General features: G+C 44.0%; 1 protein-coding gene across 1 annotated transcript in view; it reads left to right on the top strand.

Moving 5' to 3' along the window:
- LOC126482141 (chondroitin sulfate proteoglycan 4) overlaps positions 1–21,175 on the top strand; it is a 660,554-nt gene that overhangs the window by 576,308 nt on the left and 63,071 nt on the right. The window contains exon 18 of the mRNA XM_050106118.1: positions 2,762–2,954. Within this exon, the coding sequence (XP_049962075.1) occupies positions 2,762–2,954 (193 nt within the window). The remainder of the gene's footprint in view (positions 1–2,761; positions 2,955–21,175) is intronic.

The following is a 21,175-nucleotide window of genomic DNA, read 5'->3' on the forward strand; positions in this document are numbered from 1 at the left end:
CAAAAATGGTTCAAATGGCTCTGAGCACTATGAGACTTAACATCTGGGGTCATCAGTCCCCTAGAAATTAGAACTACTTAAACCTAACTAACCTAAGGACGTCACACACATCCATGCCCGAGGCAGATTCGAATCGCGCGGTGCCAGACTGAAGCGCCTATATCCGCTCGGCCACATCGGCCGGCCTCTCACTCTCTCTCTCTCTCTCTCTCTCTCTCTCTCTGTCTCTCTCTCTGTCTCTCTCTCTCATTCTTTTGATTGAAGTTATGAGGGAATTTGACCGTTCACATGTCTATAAAAATTTAACACCTATATCCATTCTTTCGATGATTTTATAATATAGCTACCAGTTTCCGTGATTCAATACACCATATCGTATACGACATTCTGTTAGTGGCCAACATCTGTGAACTGGTTTCCGCAGACTGTAAAAACAATGTTGTTCCTCCAACCATCAGCTTGGTCGTTAATGGTTAGAGACATAAACGAAAGTTGGTGGGCGTGTTTCTGCACCTGATATATGATGTCCGTTCAAATTTCGCGCCAGTTGCATAAGAGCTAGTGCACCAGTATGAGCATACAAACTAGGTATGCTTCAAATGAACGCTGTAACAGTCGTGATCGTTAGTTACCTGTGAGATTGCACGTCTTGAGTTGATTTTAGTGACGAACGCCTTTAAGGCGACAGAGACGCCATTGCCAACACCTCACTGAGTTTGACTGGGCAACAAGGAGTTGTATGTTCCTCGTAAGATACTCCAGAAAGATTTGGCAAGGATGTGGCCACTGTACAACACTGCTGACAGCGCTGGTCACAAGAATGTAGGGTCCTAAGAAGACCGGGCTCCCGACGGCCACGTGTCAATACTGAGAGTGAAGACCATCGTGTTCAGCGTACTACGTCTGCAGCAGCAATTTAAGCAGCAGTTAGCACTGCAGTGACACAACGAACCATTACAAATCGGTTACTCCAGGGATAGAACCGAGCCAGCCGCCCTTTAACGGGCATTCAGCTGAACCCAGACTACAGCTTATTGCAAGTTTAGTGGTAACAAGCTAGAGCTTACTGGAGGGCAGGATGGAGGTGTATGTGTTTTCTGATGAAAGCTGTTTCTGCCTCCGGCCAGGATGCCGATGTTTTAGTTAGGAGGAGGCCTGTTGAGGGCCAGCAACAAACCTAACTTCGTGCTAGACCTACATCTGGAGTTTGTGGTGCGTTTCGTATGACGGCATGAACACTCTCGCGGCTAACCGACCCACCCTGACTGGAAATTAACGTCAGTCTGGTGATACGACCTGTCGTGCTGCCGTTCATGAACAGCATTCTACAAGATGTTTTCCAACAGGATAATACTCGCCTAAATGCCGTTTTTGTAACTCAACATGCTGCAACCCAACATCAGTCTACATGTTGCCTTGGCCTGTCAGAGCACCGCATATACCTGCAGTCGAGCACCACTCCAGCGTCATCAACAACCAGCATTATCCGTCCCTTTACTAACCGACGAATTGCAACCGGCACGGAACTGCAGCCCACAAAATGACGTCTTGCAACTGTACAGCGCAATCAATGGATGTTTGCATGTCTCGTTAGCGGGATGCAAGCAGTGCTCACCATCTGCAGCATCGTCGACAGGGCTGACTGCGGATCTCTGGTATAGAGTCGAGTGGAGGGTCTGAATCAGAGGCTGAGACGGTTCTGGCTGCAGATTCCTCGACTTGCGCCATAGGGTGGTGGGGTTTCGGGTTCCGCTGGATAGGTCAGGAGTCCACTACACACAGCAGACGGCTACATGGGTAGCAGGGGTTGTGTGGCGTGAACTGGGCGGTTTTTTCGGTTAGATGGCCTCGGGCAAGTACAGAAAGGGCAACAGCCTCAAAGGGTGCGGAGCAAAGTCAGGACATGCGGGGACCAAGCAGCAAAAAATGGCTGTGAGCACTATGGGACTCAACATCTGAGGTCATCAGTCCCTTAGAACTTAGAACTGCTTAAACCTAACTACCCTAAGGACATCACACACATCCATCCCCGAGGCAGGATTGGAACCTGCGACCGTAGTGGTCGCGCGGTGCCAGACTGAAGCGCCTATAACCGCTCGGCCACAACGGCCGGCACCAAGCAGCAATCGGAATTGTAGTTGTAATCTGTTGAAGCTGCGTTGGTAAAGTACCGGAAATTCAAGCGGTGATAGAAAGCACCGAAGCTGAAATCATTATAGGTACGGAAAGTTGGGTGAAGCCAGAGATAAATTCCGCCGAAATTTTTACAAAGGCACAGACTGTGTTTAGAAAGGATAGATTGCATGCAACCGGTGGTGGCGTGTTTGTCGCTGTTAGTAGTAGTTTATCCTGTAGTGAAACAGAAGTGGATAGTTAGATGTAGATTACTTTCAGCATTGTAGCGGTGACACCGGTTATTAATGTACCAGCATTTCACATTTCCAAAGGCTTATCTCGCTCTTACATTAAGCTGTCAACATGCAATCTTAATCACTTACACATGTCACCTACACAAACGTAGTCCCGAAATTTCATTACTCTACATTAATTAGAGTTTGGTGTTGCGACTGTATGAACTTGGATGGTCTTACACAAACCTTTCGCTGTGAGTAATAATATAGCTTTTATCAATTCCGAGTGGAGTGTCGTAGTCAAGAACCGCCTAGAACAGAAAATTAATTAGAAAGTTGTCCGCATTTGTAAGTTCTGGCGGTAGCTGCGTAGGACTGTTGACATCCCGTTCTACGTGTGTGTGTTGCAGTACGAGCACGACGGCAGCGAGACGCTGAGCGACGACCTGGTGGTGGTGGGCGTGGCCGGCGAGAAGCGCAGCGAGCCCGCCACGGTGCGCGTCCACGTGGCGCCCGTCAACGACGAGCCGCCCACGCTCGTCAACAACACCGGGCTCGTCGTCTGGGACGGCGCCTCCGCCGTCATCACGCCCGCTCACCTCGGTGAGTTTCCCCTGACCGTGGCCCGGGAATACCTAGCTGAGGAGCGAGCACTCTGGTGCGCCGAACAGGCACATTGTATCCTAGGTCACGTGAGCCCCGTGCGGCACAACGTTTGGCCTTAACCTGTCTGCTGATGCTGAACGCCATTACCTCGCATTTGGGCAAACAAGACACTCACCCACTGCCCCCGAAGTACAGCCGACAGCTATTACTAACAGACCGCATTCGACATCTGGAATGAACTGAAGGCCGCATTTACACCCAGACTGCTGGATAATGGTCCACATTAAAGGCCCGTACCGCAAACATTTAAAACAAGCCAATGTCTTACTGTGAGTGCTGGCTTTCACGGTGAATTTCCTTGATGAAATCTTCTTTTGTTAACAGCCGAGTCATGACTCCCTGTTGTGGCTACGTTTCGACGAGTTTTCTACTCGCTATCTTCAGTCGAAGTGTCATATTCACGTTCAGTTCTCCCGTCTGTTGGGGCCCCAGTGGGTGGAGCAGTCGCCTACCGCCAGAAATATCGCTGCCAGTAGTGGCAAGGTCTCCAGGCGAGGCATCATCACAAAAGACGCAGACGTCCTTATTTTGTACGGACCTCTTCGGTTCAATTTTTCAGAAGACAACTAATATGAATTAATGAACCTCTCACCTCTCAAACTCTTCGTTTCTGGTGTCAGATTATCTGTTGCTCCCAGTCCAACTCATGTGCTCCAGTTTGTAAAATCGCTAAGAATTTTAGCAAAATCATAGCGGAATTTTAAAAGCCATAAGTGAACTCGATATCATGGAAACCTGATTTATTTTGATACCAACTTTCTCCAAATCAAGCCACATAAAATTCTTTCGGGAGCAGATTCTTGAGCACTTCAGGATGGGTAAAATCGTTTTCATACGACTTTGTGCTTCAAAAAAATGTTCAAATGTGTGTCAAATCTTATGGGACTTAACTGCTAAGGTCATCAGTCCCTTAGCCTACACACTACATAATCTAAATTGTCCTAAGGACAAACACACACACCCATTCCCGAGGGAGGATTCGAACCTCCGCCGGAACCAGCCGCACAGCCCATGAGTGTAGCTCCTTAGACCGATCGGCTAATCCCGCGCGGCTTTTTTCGTCAACGAGATACTGAGGGAAATGTACAAAGAGCCGTAAGACCCTTAGTGTCGGACCGATAGCTTAGTAATCAGAGACATCATAATAGGTCCACGCGACCACCGAGAGCTTTTTAGCGCGAATTTCAGAACTCCAATTAACAAACGCATCTTTTGTACAAAATATTTTCTGTCGTAGTAATTGCACTAAACGGTGGCCAGGAAGCTCTTTTACACTTGCAACTACTTCATTGCTATTTTAATGGCACAGTAATTGTCCCAAAACATCTGTATGTAAGGCACCTTTAACCCTGCACAGCTTCATATGCCTATATGTCTGCCTACTCATCTACTTCATCAGCTACAGTGCCCATTTTCAAGTGGAACTGCATTGTGCTCCTTTTAACTCCACTTTCTGCAGCACGCTTTCTGGTCGACTTACAGGGCAAATGCATCACTGATGCACCAACTTCGGTCACGTTTCCCTTTAGGTTGATGGATGACCGGAGCGAGAGACAGCCGATACACTTCCCAGGCGAGAAGTTTTCATCTCCCGCGTGATCGACGTCAGTGAACTTGGTGGCTCCTAACCGAACTGTTCGTGAGACATCTCCATTCCCTGCGAGATATTTTCTTTCTTATGCTTTGGACATGGACTCAAACAATTGTCACTAAGCGCTCTTCCAAAGTGAAGTCATCGCAATCTGTTATTGTTCTTCTCCAAAGACAAACAGGAAAACAATAAACTGCTCTACACACGAAATTTATTCTCTTCCCCAGGATTCACGTGGTAGTTAAGCGGCAACCACGTGGCAATTCACCTGAGGAGCAATGTTGCCATATCAGTGACTGAGATACAGAGTTCAAATATTAAATACCTCACTTGTTACTCTGTTACATGCGTTTAGCCCAAGTGGAAAGGCAGTTTCTAGCCACATTGTACTAGCCACTGGAAACTACAAAAATTTCCAATTCCCTGCTGAAGCATTATGACGGTTGTACCGGTCACTGTAACTGCAACATACAAAACTACCATAGTGACTGTATTCTTCAATGCAGGCGAATAACGACATCGTAACAGCAGAGAAAGCTGTCATTTCAATCATAAATTATAAAGTGAAATTTCATACAATGAAATAGCAGCCTTAAATTCTAGAGACTGTTGACATGAAAACTACCTAAAAACCTTTTTTGTCGGTTTTCTATCAGAAAACATAGGTTCAGCCTAGTGTCTATGGATACCAAATACGGTTCGCAATGAAATTGACGTAAGGCTGTGAAGAAATGAATGCGGGGACATTTCACTAGACTGCTACAAGTGTCACAGCTCGCATATCGCTCTTTTTGTAGATACGAAGAGAGAAGTACCACAATTTCTTACGTTTTTTACTTTCCTTGATAATATTTTTGAGTCTGTTTTAACAGCATGCTATGGCGTTTTGAAACGGTTTCAAAATGGGCCAAATAGAACGTGTCTAGAAAATCGTCACATTAGCAGCTACGATACGCAGTTTTATGTTTCTGTATTACTTTTAATGGATTTTCTTTCTATATTTATAAAAGGCAAACCCGCAGTAACGTTCTACAGTTTACTCTATATGTTTGGCGCATCTTATGTAAAAGTGTCCAGCACATCACAGAATAAATGTCACGTGGTAAATTCATAGAATTAAATAAGGGTAAATCAAAGCCAACTAACTCTTGTACACACACACACACACACAGACTGAAATTATTTAGGAACTAATTGTTTTTTTTCTGGTACGAGAATTTTAATCCTCGTTGATCCTTAGGAAACATAAATTACTTCTTCTTCTCTTTTCCGTGCATCCGTCCCGTATCACCGCAGGGTTGGCATTGTTATATACGGGTTTGGCATGGTTATATTAAAGAATTTCCTTCCTTGCCATCCCTTGCCCACTTGGACAGAATACGTGTACCCCAACTGTCTGCGTGTAGTGTTACTTACGTGGAAGTGAGCTTAAGTGTTCTGAATGTTTTCGAATCGTGTTACAGTGCCGGGAGTTGGGTACAAGCCCAGAATTCACCTAGGGGATGTGAAAAACCGCCTGAAAAGCACGCCCATTCCGGCCTGTACACTGGCCCTTTTTGTTACTACGCTATGGTATACCCACCCGCACACCGCTCTGTCCCCTGCCCCCTTCCCCCCCCCCCCCCCCCCGGTGTGACTCGTTTAAAAATTTTTTGGGACTGTTCAGGAAATAACTCATATAAGTCATTCCCTCACGCGCTCACATGAGTGTTCAGTTCTAACAGGTACCTTCAATGTCGCTCACTCTTCATGTGGTCTCATCGGGGAAACTACTGCCACATCAGCATATGTCATTTAGTCAGGCGACTGAAGACAGGAAAAATATCCTCTCATAAGCAGCGTTTTAACTCCGACCGCCGATGAGAAATTGCGTCAGCAAAATGGTAGTAACAAAAGTATAACAGAGGTGTTCTCGGTTCAGGATGATAGCGACGGTCTTACGATGTGTTGCGCGTTTAAATGGTATGAGCTCAGGCGGCTGGCACCTTTATACTTAATACTAATTTACTATACCATGGCCTCCTTTCAAATTGGATGCTTGTGACATAAACATTGTACACATGACTTACCTCTCTAAAAAAAGAATTTAATGGTGATAGCACTAGCACCACAGTAACAACGCCAATAGCAAGAAAAGAACATGCAATTGTCGTCAGATATACGCATAATAAAAAAAAGTTTTGCATCACCACTGTTCCAAGAGTTCCGGAACCTGCACAGAAAAATTGCAGTAGACATTAGCATAAACATCATTTCCGCCCTTCTTATTGCTCATGAAAACCACACATTGCATGTCGTACCACCATACAGTGAGACCTTCAAAGGTGGTGGTCCAGATTGCTGTACACACCGGTAGCTCTAATACCCAGCAGCACGTCCTCTTGCATGGATGCATGCCTGTATTCGTCGTGGCACACTATCCACAAACTCATCAAGGTACTGCTGGTCCAGATTGTCCCACTTCTCAACGGCGATTCGGCGTAGATCTCTCCGAGTGGTTGGTGGGTCACGTCGTCCATAAACAGCCCTTTTCGATCTATCCCAGCCCATGTTCGATAGGGTTCATGTCTGGAGAACATGCTGGCCACTCTAGTCGAGCGATGTCGTTATCCCGAAGGAAGTCATTCACAAGGTGTGCACGATGGGGGCGCGAATTGTCGTCCATGAAGACGAATGCCTCTGCAAATGCTGCCGATATGGTTCCACTATCGGTCGGAGGATGGCATTCACGTATCGTACAGCCGTTACGGCGCTGTCCAAGACCATCAGCGGCGTACGTTGGTCCTACATAAAGCCACCCCAAAACAGCAGGGAACCTTCACCTTGCTGCACTCGCTGGGCAGCGTGTATAAGGCGTTCAGCCTGACCAGGTTGCCTCCAAACACGTCTCCGACGATTTTCTGCTTGAAGGCATATGCGACACCCATCGGTGAAGAGAACGTGATGCCAATCCTGGGAGGTCCATTCGGCATGTTGTTGGGCCCATCTGTACAAGGCTGCATGGTGTCATGGCTGCGAAGATGGACATCGCCATGGACGTCGGCAGTGAAGTTGCGCATCATGCAGCCTATTGCGCACAGTTTGAGTCGTAACACGACGTCCTGTGGCTGCACGAAAAGCATTATTCAACACGGTGGCTTTGCTGTCAGGATTCCTCCGAGCCATAATCCGTAGGTAGCGGTCATCCACAGCAGTAGTACCCCTTGGACGGCCTGAGCGAGGCATGTCATCGACAGTTTCTGTCTCTCTGTCTCCTCCATGTCCGAACAACATCGCTTTGGTTCACTCCGAGACGCCTGGACACTTCCCTTGTTGAGAACCCTTCCTGGCATAAAGTAACAATGCGTTCGCGATCGAACCGCTGTAATGACCGTCTAGACATGGTTGAACTACAGACAACACGAGTTGTGTACTTCCTTCCTGGTGGAATGACTGGAACTGATCGACTGTCGGACCCCCTTCGTCTAATATGCGCTGCTCATGCACTGTTGTTTACATCTTTGGGTGGCTTTAGTGACATCTCTGAACAGTCAAAGGTACTGTGTCTGTGATATAATATCGACAGTCAACGCCTATCTTCAGGAGTTCTGGGAACTGGGGTGATGCAAAACTTTTTTTGATGTATTTATAATTAAATATAAAAGCTATTCGAAAGGAAACTGGTAGCGTCATTTATACGCCTGAAATCATCAGAACCTCTTTATAAATGTCATATTACAAACAAGCTCCTCGCCAGGCTGTGAAGGCCCAAGGGTGTGCCGGCCGAAGTGGCCGTGCGGTTTAAGGCGTTGCAGTCTGGAACCGCAAGACCGCTACGGTCGCAGGTTCGAATCCTGCCTCGGGCATGGATGTTTGTGATGTCCTTAGGTTAGTTAGGTTTAACTAGTTCTAAGTTCTAGGGGACTAATGACCTCAGCAGTTGAGTCCCATAGTGCTCAGAGCCATTTGAACCATTTGAACCCAAGGGTGTCTACCGTCCGCCGTGTCATTCTCTACTTCGCAGGTTCATGCGGATGCGGTATCGTGTTGTCAGCACACAGTTCTCCAGGCCGTTTCGCCGACTTTCCAGGCCTTGGAGCCTCTACTGATCGGTCAGGTAGCTCAGGTGGCATCACGAAGTCAAGAGCACCCCATACCAGTCCTCTGACGAACGAAAAATCTCTGGCAGTACCGGGAATCGAAACCGGGTCCTCTGCATGGCAGTCGCCTACGCTGACCATTCATTTCGGAGACGGACAAATGCAAAATTATGCGCTCCACAAAACGTAGAAAAGTAGTACTGTATGACTAAAACATCAGTGAGTCACTATTTTATAAATACTTTGGTGCAACAGTTTGTAGGGATATGAAAGCGAATGGCCACATTGCCTCAGCTGTAAGTAATACAGACTGCAGACATCGTCTCGGTGGCAGGATATCTGAAAAATGCAGTCAGTCTACAAAAGAGACTGTTTACAAAGCACCTTTGCTTCACGTCTTAGAATAATGCCCAAGTACGTGGCACACATTCCAGATAAGACTAACAGGAGGTATAGAACGTATACGAGGAAGGGCGACAGGAACGGGCGCAGGTTTGTTTGCTTACGGAAGAACTTACGGGATGTGTTGAATAACGTCAACTGATACACGCTTCAAAATAGTCGTCAATTATCCCGCGAAAGCACTCACGAAATTTCAATTTAGAAATATTAAGTGAAGAACCTGGAGTTATTCTTCGTACACCTGCGTATCGCTCAGGTAAGAACCGTGAAGAGAAGGTAGACTAATTAACGCATCCGAAGAAGAACATAATCAGTTATTTTTGCGAGTTCATTACGCTACTGGAACGGGAAGGTATTGGAGCGTGCCTTCTGCCATGAACTTCACAATGATTGGCCGTGTATGTCTGTGAATGTAGAAGTGGATCGTCTTCGGGTTATTGGATCCCTTCCCTCTACTACCTTGAACACTAAATGTTATTTATTTCGTACGTGTAATGCCTTTCTTGTTTCCTGCAGAGAGCTGGACCACACAAAACTATTTAGGTAGTGTAAAAAGCAGCCAAGCATTGAATGTTTCCCTCATTTCCGTAAATGTTTTGTTCTACGTTGCGGCATATCTGATCACTTCAGGCAAATGTTTACATAAATCTAGTATTTGCCTTAAGTGTAATGCGTCAGCTGCACAGTACCTATCCTCGTTTTTGCTCGTAAGCTTTCCCACAGCTGTAAGTCCATCGATTTACTATGTGTAAAATACGGTTTATAGTTGATGGGTGGGAACTCATGGAGTAAAAGAAACAAAGTTAAGATACTCCAGTTCTATTTTACAACAAGGCGACACATGTCACTCACGCTTACACGGCAGTTATTCAATATGGTTGACATGTTCTCAACCTAAACTTGCTAATTAAATTTTATAGCAGCTAACGATAGCTGACTCAAGTATGTCTCATACGAGAGACCCAGCTGGTCTTGGGTGTAGCTGTTGCATGTTGGTGCCTGAATACGTGTATGGCATTCTGCCGTGTCTGTATTGAGATCTACACTCCTGTCTCAAACGTATGTACTTACTTCATAACTAAAAGGTCACAAAGCATTATAACATTACTGTTGGCTGGTCAGTTTCGAATATAATACTGATTACAATTTAAAATGATATACTTCTAGAAATGTGTAATCACCATTTGTAAGTAATAAAGTAATTAATGTTTCAATGGGCTTACAGTAATTAATTTAGTATTAATTAAAATATAACTTTTTAATTGGATTAATTTAGCTATACTAAGGTACTTTGATATTCTGCTTTCAGTTTCTCTTATACCGGATGTAATCAAATTGCATTAAGACCTGCCATCGTGATCTATACGTATTTCTGTCTTTCAATAAATCTCAGTCCAATGTAACATATAAGCAAAATGGGTAACTGGGTGTATATATTCGATTAACTCACAGACATCCCCACGAGTAAACGTATTGTTGTTGTGGTATCAAAAAAATCAGAAACTTAAAAGCATGGTACAGTCAGAACCCAGTAAGACATAAAAATATAACTGAAATAGCGCGTGAAGATAGCTGGGGAGCCAGATACATTCCAGTGTGTAGGACTGCGGCGATCGATCCTTTATACATAACTTTAAGCAGGTATCTGTAATTATAATTGAAGATTTTGAATGAAATGATAGGCTGTGGCTGTAAAATAGTTTTATTCAAAGTTACGACCGTTCTTATGTCAATCGAAGACGCATCCTCGGGTGATCTGTACAGAAGTTAGTAAAGAAAAAAATATCACAAAGAATTCTTAACAATGGACTGAGGAATAAAGGGAAACTGAAGTACAGTATCGTATTAACCTTACCGGAAAAGCACTAAATAGGGCTGAGTAAATGGCTCTGAGCACTATGGGACTTAACATCTATGGTCATCAGTCCCCTAGAACTTAGAACTACTTAAACCTAACTAACCTAAGGACAGCACACAACACCCAGTCATCACGAGGCAGAGAAAATCCCGGACCCCGCCGGGAATCGAACCCGGGAACCCGGGCGCGGGAAGCGAGAACGCTACGGCACGACCACGAGCTGCGGACGTAGGGCTGAGTAACTCATAGCAAAAGGATAATTGGCTTAGAGCCGTTCCCCGTCATTCACGTCCAATTTATGAAACACACAGCGTGCTAAGGGTGATAGTCCATAGTTAAAATGAAGGGGATTGCGCAGAACCTATAGAAATAAATACTGGATAAAGACAACGTGCGCAGACAAAGTTATAGACTAGTGACAGACCGAGACAATATCCAAGCACGAACACAATTAACGGAAAGAGACTTATGCAATGTTAGTAAAGCCTGAGTGGTAAAACAAAATTCCTCTTCCTAACAATATATAATACAGTATCATTGAAAAATGCAAAGGGCAAATCTAATATTGACGCCTCTAAAAGTGGTAACATAATACGTGGTACCCGTGGAAAATTAGATACTGCTTGCGATAAAGCATCGAAAAGTACCATAGGCAAGAGTTCAATATTCAACTTACCACACACCGTCGCATTATTAGGACTTTATCCGGTCTTCCATTAAACAGGGGTTCTCACCCAGAAATCACTTAAAACTTCGTGACAATGGACTTTCGAAGTATTTTCTTTTCGACCAGGCACGCAGCATAGATTACTTCATAATATGAGGTTTATAATGAATAGCTCAAGGTTCAAAATGGTTCAAATGGTTCTGAGCACTATGGGACTTAACTGCTGAGGTCATCAGTCCCCTAGAACGTAGAACTACTTAAACCTAACTAACCTAAGGACATCACACACATCCATGCCCGAGGCAGGATTCGAACGTGCGACCGTAGCGGTCGCGAGGTTCCAGATTGTAGCGTCTAGAACCACTCGGCAATAGCTCAAGGTAAATTGGGAATATTTTAATTTGTGAGGTTTCTTCTGCACTAGACGCTTGTTTCGGCTATAATGCCATTATCAAAGCTACACATAGAGGTCAGTTTACATCTAGTTGGAACAGATGCCCATATTGCCTTAGTGAGTAAACTGTCGACTATTCGTTGCTAAATTGCTATAATCACGTAAGTTCTATTTGTGTAGAATATTTTCGTGAAATACCGTTGACAGCTAATCTGACAGTTTATTCTCGGTGATGCTTTAAATTTACTAGCAAAGTTTTCTAAATAAATCACAAAGTAATTTTACGAACATGTCATGTGTTAGAATAAACTTTTTGTAAAAATAATAGTGTGTATTCATAAACCAATTATTTCAGACAACGAAAAATTTATGTAAACATCAGAAGATGAAACACCCACGTGCACTTAAGGATATACAAATAAATAACATTCCGGCTGTATTTGTAGGAATTGAAATTTCCAAAAACTGCAAGCTAGTTCGTTCGTTGAAAATTTTGTTAGCTAACAGTAAACATTCAGTGGTTCAAACAAGGACACTATCGGAAATGGAACTTACAGATGTAATCTAACGTACTGTTCATTTAAAATTACCAGCTGTTTTATTTCGATAGATGAAAAACTTGATCTGATTTACTGCTATAGACCAGAATGCCGCTTTAATTTCGGAACACTTCGGATATCGAAGAGGTAATAACCAATATAATATTTTATGATTAAATATTTTCTACAAAGAGCTGAAGTTGTGGAATGTAACTTGCAGAAAATTATACAGTCAAATGATTCCACAGTTTTGTCGTCTTTTAGAGTGGTAGTATAACGCTTCAGACTCGTTTTACTTTTTTTTTTGGCCGCCGGCTAAGGAATCCATTTAATGAAGTGAGTCGAGACGGGATATTTAAGACGCGCCATCTCGCGTTTCGTCCCCCTCTTGCCATTTATAGCGGATAATAAAGTTTGATGAAGAAGATGCGATGGAGACAAAGACGTGGAGCGGTGCAGTGAAGGAGCGCCGCGCTTTGGGGGTGGAAAGACGCAAGTAACGGCCGGTGGTGAGGTTGCGGACGGGTCGCCGTACGCCGGTCACGAACTCTTCGCGAGTATAACAGTTTTTATTACCTCTGTAGCTTAATTGTTCCTTGTTAAGTCGCTCGGCGCGGATGGGAGCAGCTCGCAGATACTGTCTCGCCAGTAGGAGTGGGTGGGGCCGGGGGTGGGGGAGGGGAGGAGGTCAGAGGAGCAGGGGGGGGGGGGCAAGAGTCGGCGCCTCCTTGAGACCCCCTCACCCCTCCAGGCGTGCGAGCAGGCTTCCGGAATAAATCCGGAGGGCGGATTTATGGCGGCGGCCTGCGCGCCGCTTCCGCCCCGCAGCTGCTTTATTGTTTTGTTATAGAGTCAACATATTCGGCCGTTTATTGCTTCCCGGGAGAGATTTTCATGCGGCGCGGCAACCGACATGTCAGGCGGTCGACCCGGTTTCCTTATTCCGAGCCGGCAGGTATCGGCTGGCTGGCGAGATTGGGTCGGCAGCGATATTGCGCGGATATTTTCGGGCCAGCCGCGCGTTGCATCGCCAATGTGGCGGCGCTGGCTCGCGAGCCCAGTGGAGTCCGTGGCTGCACCCGAGTCCCTCCTTTCGAATTTCATCGCTTAATCCCAGCACGTAAGTACGGGTGCACCTATATTCTGCTGGCAGTTTTGAAGCTAACAGAAGAATAAAGACAAGACAGACTATACAATGTACACAGAACTTGCGTTTAAGAAGTGCTCCAGGTTTGTTCCATTTTCATAAATTAAAAGTCGTGTGACTAGGGCCTCCCTTCGCGTAGACCGTTCGCCTGGTGCAAGTCTTTCGATTTGACGCCACTTCGGCGACTTGCGCGCCAGATGGGGATGAAATGATGATGATTAGGACAACACGACACCCAGTCCCTGAGCGGAGAAAATCTCCGATCCTGCCGGTAATCGAACCCGGGCCCTTAGGATTGACATTCTGCCACGCTGACCACTCTGCTACCGGGGGCGGACTCCATTTCCATGAAAATATGCATAATTTCTTATAGATATTAAATTTTTTGTGGCTTTCATAATAAAAACTTATAGAGGTCAGCAATCCCTTCTTACAGCTCGTAGTCACTGTCCAGTTTGGATCGCTATTCCTTGCATCATCTTATATGATCAAAGTGTTTTGACCAACGCCATCATCACAAAGTTCCGTCATTTGACTGTATACATCGTTTATCCTACTGTACACTCATGATTTCGGGATTTGCTATTTACAAATACCATAATGTTTATCGTGATAAGACTTTCTATGAACGAAGTCCTTATCGAACTATATTAAAAAAGGGATATATAACGCAGTTGCCACAACATAAAAACGGGAACATACTGACAAAAACGTCTAGCACAAATAAAACAAACGTATGTGACATACACTGGATAATTGTGCCATAAAATTGTCACCAGAAACGGTCGTTACATGTACGGGCACCATTATCTCAAGCCACATTGTCGAATTTACTAAGCCGGCCGGAGTGGCCGAGCGGTTCAAGGTGCTACAGTCTGGAACGGCGCGACCGCTACGGTCTCAGGTTCGAATCCTGCCTCCGGCATGGATGTGTGTGATGTCCTTAGGTTAGTTAGGTTTAAGTAGTTGTACGTCCTAGGGTACTTATAACCTCAGAAGTTAAGTCCCATAGTGCTCCGAGCCATTTGAACCTTTTTTTTATTTACTAATGTGATGGAAGCCAAAGATGAACATCAGAGGCTATCAAGTTTGTGTGCTCTATGGCTGACGTCAGAGCTTGTTTGTTTACAGACAATTTCATACAAAATTAAATACACGTATCTCATTCTATCCCGAGAGGTTGTAGCGTTGCAATTTTGCAGTTAAAAATTCAAAAATCTGGTGTTGTGCTTACAATGAGTTGCGCTATGTCGCTGGTTATGAATGACAGTCTTGTGTGGCCAAAGTACCTATCATCACTTTTAATATTTGCGTCATTATTACCAATATTTTGTCCTCTTTCTCAATTTTATCCTTTATAGCGCGCGTCATGTAATGAATAACTTCCGAAATTACCAAGTGTTGAACACTCTCCCTGTCGTTTTTTCTGAAAGACATTTATTGTAATTACTCTCTTTCTATGTCAATAATACTGCATTCGCTATTTGACCACTCCTTTATTTCTTTTATGCATTATTGCAGTTTAGGATGTGTCGTCGTTTACGAATGATTCATTATTATTATATGCTGGTCATCTGCATTACATACTGCAGACACGTCGCGCACGTCATATTGAACATCTGATCGTACAGCGATCAATCACGTGGCGTTTATATGATGATCACTGTATAGTCAAATTTGCAAAAGCAGTATAAGTGAGGCAATTATACATGAGTGTGATGCCCAAAAATAAGAAAATCATGAAATCGAAAACCTTTACTTCCGACCGAACTAAAATAAATTGAAATTTGTATTGTTGCTTACTGTTTTTATATCGGTCGGTGCTTCGGTTCGTGCCGTTTCTACGATGCTAGCAACACAGGTTTTCCAGATTTTTTTAAATGCCGACAGCATGTCGTCTTAGCTGCTTAGTATATGCAGTAGGTGTTTTTGTTTCATTCCTTGGTAGTAATTCATGATGACCAATGGCTGTGTACCTACACCAAATGCACAACATATTTTTCTGACGCTGTGAGCTATCCTTCGAATGGGGTGTTCCCTTTTTGCGATGGGCTGAACCACTCTTTCCTCTTCTTTAGGTTCGCATTTGAGCACCACTTCTGTCACCTGCTGCAATCTTCCCAAACAATGATTTTCGCCAACGACAAATTAAATGATAACAGGCTGGCAAAAATGAACATATGGTTCCTCGCTGATTTTCTGTTGGTGTCGCTTAACACATATTTATTAGCAAATATGTGTGAAGCTCTTGAGTTGTGTGACAACTTTAGTTCTTTTAATGGAACTGTACTGTTATTTTGAAACAAACTGCCTTGTTTCTTTTTGAGAAAGCAATTACACGCAGTTTTGGATTCCACAAGCACGAGTACAAATAATGGATTTCATTATTCAGCTGTGGAAGGCACTTAGTGTTCTGGAAATATAGGTGGAAGACATTTATAGAATGGATATTGTACTACGAACGAATCAGCAGACACAGTGTAATTAACTCCAGACAACAGATGGCCTTACGATTTATCCACATATTAAGTGCACGATTTTCTTCCTTGAACTTTTAAAAGCAAAGGCGTGTAATTGCTTTGGCAGAAAAAGAAACATAACAATTAGTAGCAAATTATACTCTTCAGCCTCATCAAAAAATTAAAGTTGTCACTCATCTCTAGTACATTGCAGTATATATTTTCTAGTGAATACACATGAAACTACGTACATCAGCATGTTGTTTACAATATTCATCATCCCGTTATCTTCGAACCGCCCTGATAGCCGTGATTGTTAAAGCGCCGCTTCCAGCGCGGGGAGGGGAGCCGGCCCCGGATGGAATCCGCCGGTGTGTTGACGATGAAAGTCGGCGTGCCGGCCAGCCTGAATGTGGTTTTAAGTGGTTTTCCACATCCCTCCAGGTGAATACAGGGGTGATACCCAAGTCCTGTCTGAGATACAAGTTTCACAAACACTTACAAAAAAAACTTTCCCTATCTCTCACATGAATAACGCTACACGCAGACAGTTAAGGCACATAGCGTCATGGGCGTAATGAGGTGGCGACAGGAAGGGCATCCGGTCAGTTCTTTAATTAACGACGCCAATTTCATTACCAAATATGACGACCCTGCACTGATATGGGAGAAAGGTACAATAAAAATATTATCGAATAATCTTCGGAAATTTAGCAGATAGTGTAATATGGCTCTGACCACCATTCTTGAAATTTGCATGTCGCTATTCCCTGGCATGTTCACAAAGCTTAATAAATTCACTCATGAGAGAGAGTGCTCTTATATGAACATAACATCGAATATTACGGAACTTCTATTAAATTAGTAAGGAAGTCCCAGACTTTTTTACAAACGCTTAGGTGTATAAGAAATATTTGAATACATCTGGACGCAAACATACTCCTTTCTACTTTGTAGCTCCACATCTCTCTTCACTACACTACAGTGAACTCATACAGTTTTTGACAGTGTCTCTCGCCGTAGGACCTCCTGAAGGCCTTTACCACCAACATGTCATTAACAGACATTTAATTATAACAAATCGTACCAAGACTGATGTGTTTCTGATAAATCTTCAATGCACCGATGTCCTGAAAAGGTATTCTAACATAACACACAAATTAAAACACGAAAACAACAAAAAAAGGAAATTCTATTAATCACTCATAAGACATTTCACATCATTTCATCGCAACAAATTGTACCAATATGTACGTTACCGAAAGATTCTCAATGTGCTGGGGGATCAGAATATATTCTCGGGAGAAATTAGTGCCATTTGAAATTTGTCGACTACTATCGAATTTCGTGTTCGTATAGAATTTTATCCACAAGAGTAGTCTGCAATTGACAAGTAAGTCAAGCTATTTCTCTACCTTTCCACTCGCGAACAGTGCAGTGGAAAAACGAATACTTAAACCTTTCCGTGCGAACTCTGATTTTAATTAGAATGATATTTTCACTCTGCAGCGGAGTGTGCGCTGATATGAAACTTCCTGGCAGATTAAAACTGTGTGCCCGACCGAGACTCGAACTCAGGACCTTGCCTTTCGCGGGCGCACACAGTTTTAATCTGTCAGGAAGTTCCTGATTTCAATTGTTTTGTTAAAATGATTATTCCGTCCTATTTTGGTGGGTGCCATCAAAATATTTTCGTATTCAGAGGAGAAAGTTCGTGATCGAAATTTCGTAGAAAGAAACCTTTATTTTCATGATTGCCACCACAACTCGCATATCATATCCGTGACATTCTCTCCCCTGTTTTGCTATAACACTAAACAACCTGCATTTCTTTGAAAATTTTCGGTGTCCCCCGTTAATCGCATCTGACGTGGATCGCACACCGCGCAACAGTACTCTAGGAGACGACAGGCAAGCCTAGTGTAAACAGTCTCTTCAGCAGACCTGTTGAATCTTCTAAGTATTCTGCCAATAAATCTCAGTCTTTGGTTCGCTTTCTTCACAACATTATCTATGTGATCCTTCTAATTTAAGCTATTCGTAATTGCAACCCTTAAGTATTTGGTTGAGTTTACAGCTTTTAGATTTGTGTGATTTTTATAGATTTAGCGAAATCAATTGGTACTTCTAGGTCGATACTGATATCTTCTGCAAATCGTTTAGCAATTGGGTTTGATCATCTGATGACATCACGAGACGGAAAATGACAGCATCGTCTGCTAACAAACTGAGAGGGCTGCTCAGATTGTCTCCTCAATCGTTTATGTAGATTAGGAACAGCAGAGGCTCTGTAAGATTCCTTGAGGGACGTTAGATATCACTTCTGTTTTACTTGATGACTTCCCGTCATTTATTACGAATTGTGACGTTTCCGACAGAAAATCACGAATCCAGTTATGCAACTGAGGCGATACTCGGTAGGTACGCAATTTTATTAGAAGTCGCTTGTGAAGAGCGGTGTCAAAAGCCGTCTCGAAATCTAGCAATATGAATTCAATCTGACATCCGCTGTCGACGGCACTCACTAATTTGTGTGGATACAGAGCTAGTTGTATTTTACAAGACCGATATTATTTGAATCCGTGCTGGCTATTAATAACGTGTTTTCCTCGAGGTTCTAAACTCCTACTGCAAATATATGTTAGGGATGAGGATGTGTAATTCAGCGGATAACCCCCATTTCCTGTCTTGAGTATTGATGTAACCTGTGCAACTGTTCAGTCCTTAGTTTCTGATCTTTCGCCTAGCGAAGACTCGTCGTTTTGACGTCACTCCCGTGTAAGCTGCGAGTGACAGTAGCTTCTCCCACCAGTAGTTCAAGCGTCGGCTGTATGAAACGACGATCCAGCGAACGCTGGCAACACGGCGCATGCGCGGGGATGCAAGTAGCGGCTGCAGCGCAAAGCCGGCGCCAGCAGTTAGGCCGCACTAATATCGGACCGAGGGCGCCGCTTGACGGTGGGCCACGGCACGGCACGGCACGGCCACCGGGTAACGACTCTGTCTTTATGTGCGCCGCCAGGAAATGAACCCATCCCGGCTGCCCGTTCCACCAGCAGCCCCAGCTAGGCGGTCGCGCCACGTGCGGCGAGTGCAGGGCCTGGATAGTGCCTTACTCCCACTATAAACTGATGCGTGTAGGCAGAGACACCATTATGAACGCCAGATACCACTCTACCCACCCTGTGCAATAGTTGTAATGACTCGCTTTCTGTACTGCAGGAGCCAACTTCGGCTAGCGTTGTGAAAAACACGGGATAAAATTTAGTCACCCCCAGCAGATACAACGCTGTTACGGTGCAAAACTGTCTATAGCCTGGATCGTGGCCTGAGTTCTGGGAGGAAGTGGATGCATAACTTACTTCACGTACGCCATAAACCGTTGAAGCCACTCAGAGGTTCGCAGAACTCGCAGAGATGCCAAACTGCGCGGGTTTGACGTTTCAATTATTGTTCCACATAAACCCTGAGATTTCTGTGGAATTAAGTCCGAGATGGATATAAACCTTTGTAATAAGACATATGATATTTTAAGGGGCTGTAATATCGTGGAACAATGTAGAACAGAAGGTGGCTGCCAGGGAGGTTGGCATGGAGCATAGCCTGTCCTGATTAGCCACATTGTTGTCGTGGTCTTCTGTCTGCAAAATCGTTTGGTGCAGCTGTCCATGGTACTCTATCCTGTGCGAGCCTCTTCGTCTCCGAATAACTACTGCAACCTACATCCTTCTGAATCTGCTTACTTTTTTCATCTCTTGGTCTCCCTCTACGATTTTTATTGCCCACACTTCCCTCCAATACTAAATTGGTGATCCCTTGATATCCCACAATGTTTCAACAGATCCCTTTTTCTAGTCAGGCTGTGCCACAAATTTCTTTCGTCCCCAGTTCTTTTCTGTACTGTCTCATTAGTTATGTGACCGACCCATCTAATCTTTAGCATTCTTCTGTAGTACTACATTTCGAAAGCTTCTATAGCCGTTTTATCTGAACTGTTTATCGTCCATGTTTCATTTCCATTCATAGCTACTTCCTAACATTTAAATCTATATTCGATCTTATAAAACTTCTTTTCCACATAAATTATTTTCTTGCCACTGCCAGTCCATATTTAATATCCTCTCGGCCATAATCATTTATTTTGCTGCCCATAGAGCAAAAAACATCTGCTATTTTTAATATCTCGTTTCTTAATATGATTCCCTGATTTAATTCCACTACATTCCATTATCTTTGTTTTGCTTTTGCTAATGTTTATCTTATATTTTCCTTTCAAGACCATGTCCATTCCGTTCAACTGCTCTTCCAAGTTCTATACTGTCTCTGCCGAATTACAATGTCATCGGCAAACCTTAGTTTTTGTTTCTTCTCCCTGGACTTTAATTGCTACTCCTAATTTTTCTTCTGTTTCCTTTATCTCTCGCTCAGTGTGCAGGTTGAATAACATCAGAGATAGACTACAACCCTGTCTTACCTATCTTCGAAGATAAGACGTAGGGCCTATATTGGCTCGCGTGGAATCCAAACTGAGCTTCCCCGACATCAGCTTCTGCCAGTTTTATCATTCTTCTGTGAAGAATTCATGTTAATATTTTGCAAACATGGCCTATGAAACCGAAAGTTTGATAGTATTCTCAGCTGTCAGAAACTGCTCTCTTTGAAATTGAAATTACTCGCTTCTTCTTGCAGTCTGTCTCGTACACCTTGCACACCATATGGCATAGTATTGTCATGGTTGCCTCTCCCAAGGCTTCAGTAGCTCTGCCGGAATATACTCTCGGGGGTCTTATTTCGACTTAGATCTTTCAGACATTAGTATAGTGTAGGGCCCCCGCGAGCACGCAGAAGTGCCGGAACACGTGGCATGAATTCAACTAATGTCTGAAGTAGTTCTGGATGGAACGGACACCATGAATCTTGAGGGCTATCCATAAATCCGTAAGATTACGAAGGGGTGGAGATCTCTTGTGAATAGCACGTTGCAAGGCGTCCCTGATATGCTCAATAATGTCCATACCTGAG

Source organism: Schistocerca serialis, chromosome 5 (genome assembly GCF_023864345.2).
Source record: "Schistocerca serialis cubense isolate TAMUIC-IGC-003099 chromosome 5, iqSchSeri2.2, whole genome shotgun sequence".
Classification (NCBI taxonomy): Eukaryota; Metazoa; Arthropoda; class Insecta; order Orthoptera; family Acrididae; genus Schistocerca; species Schistocerca serialis.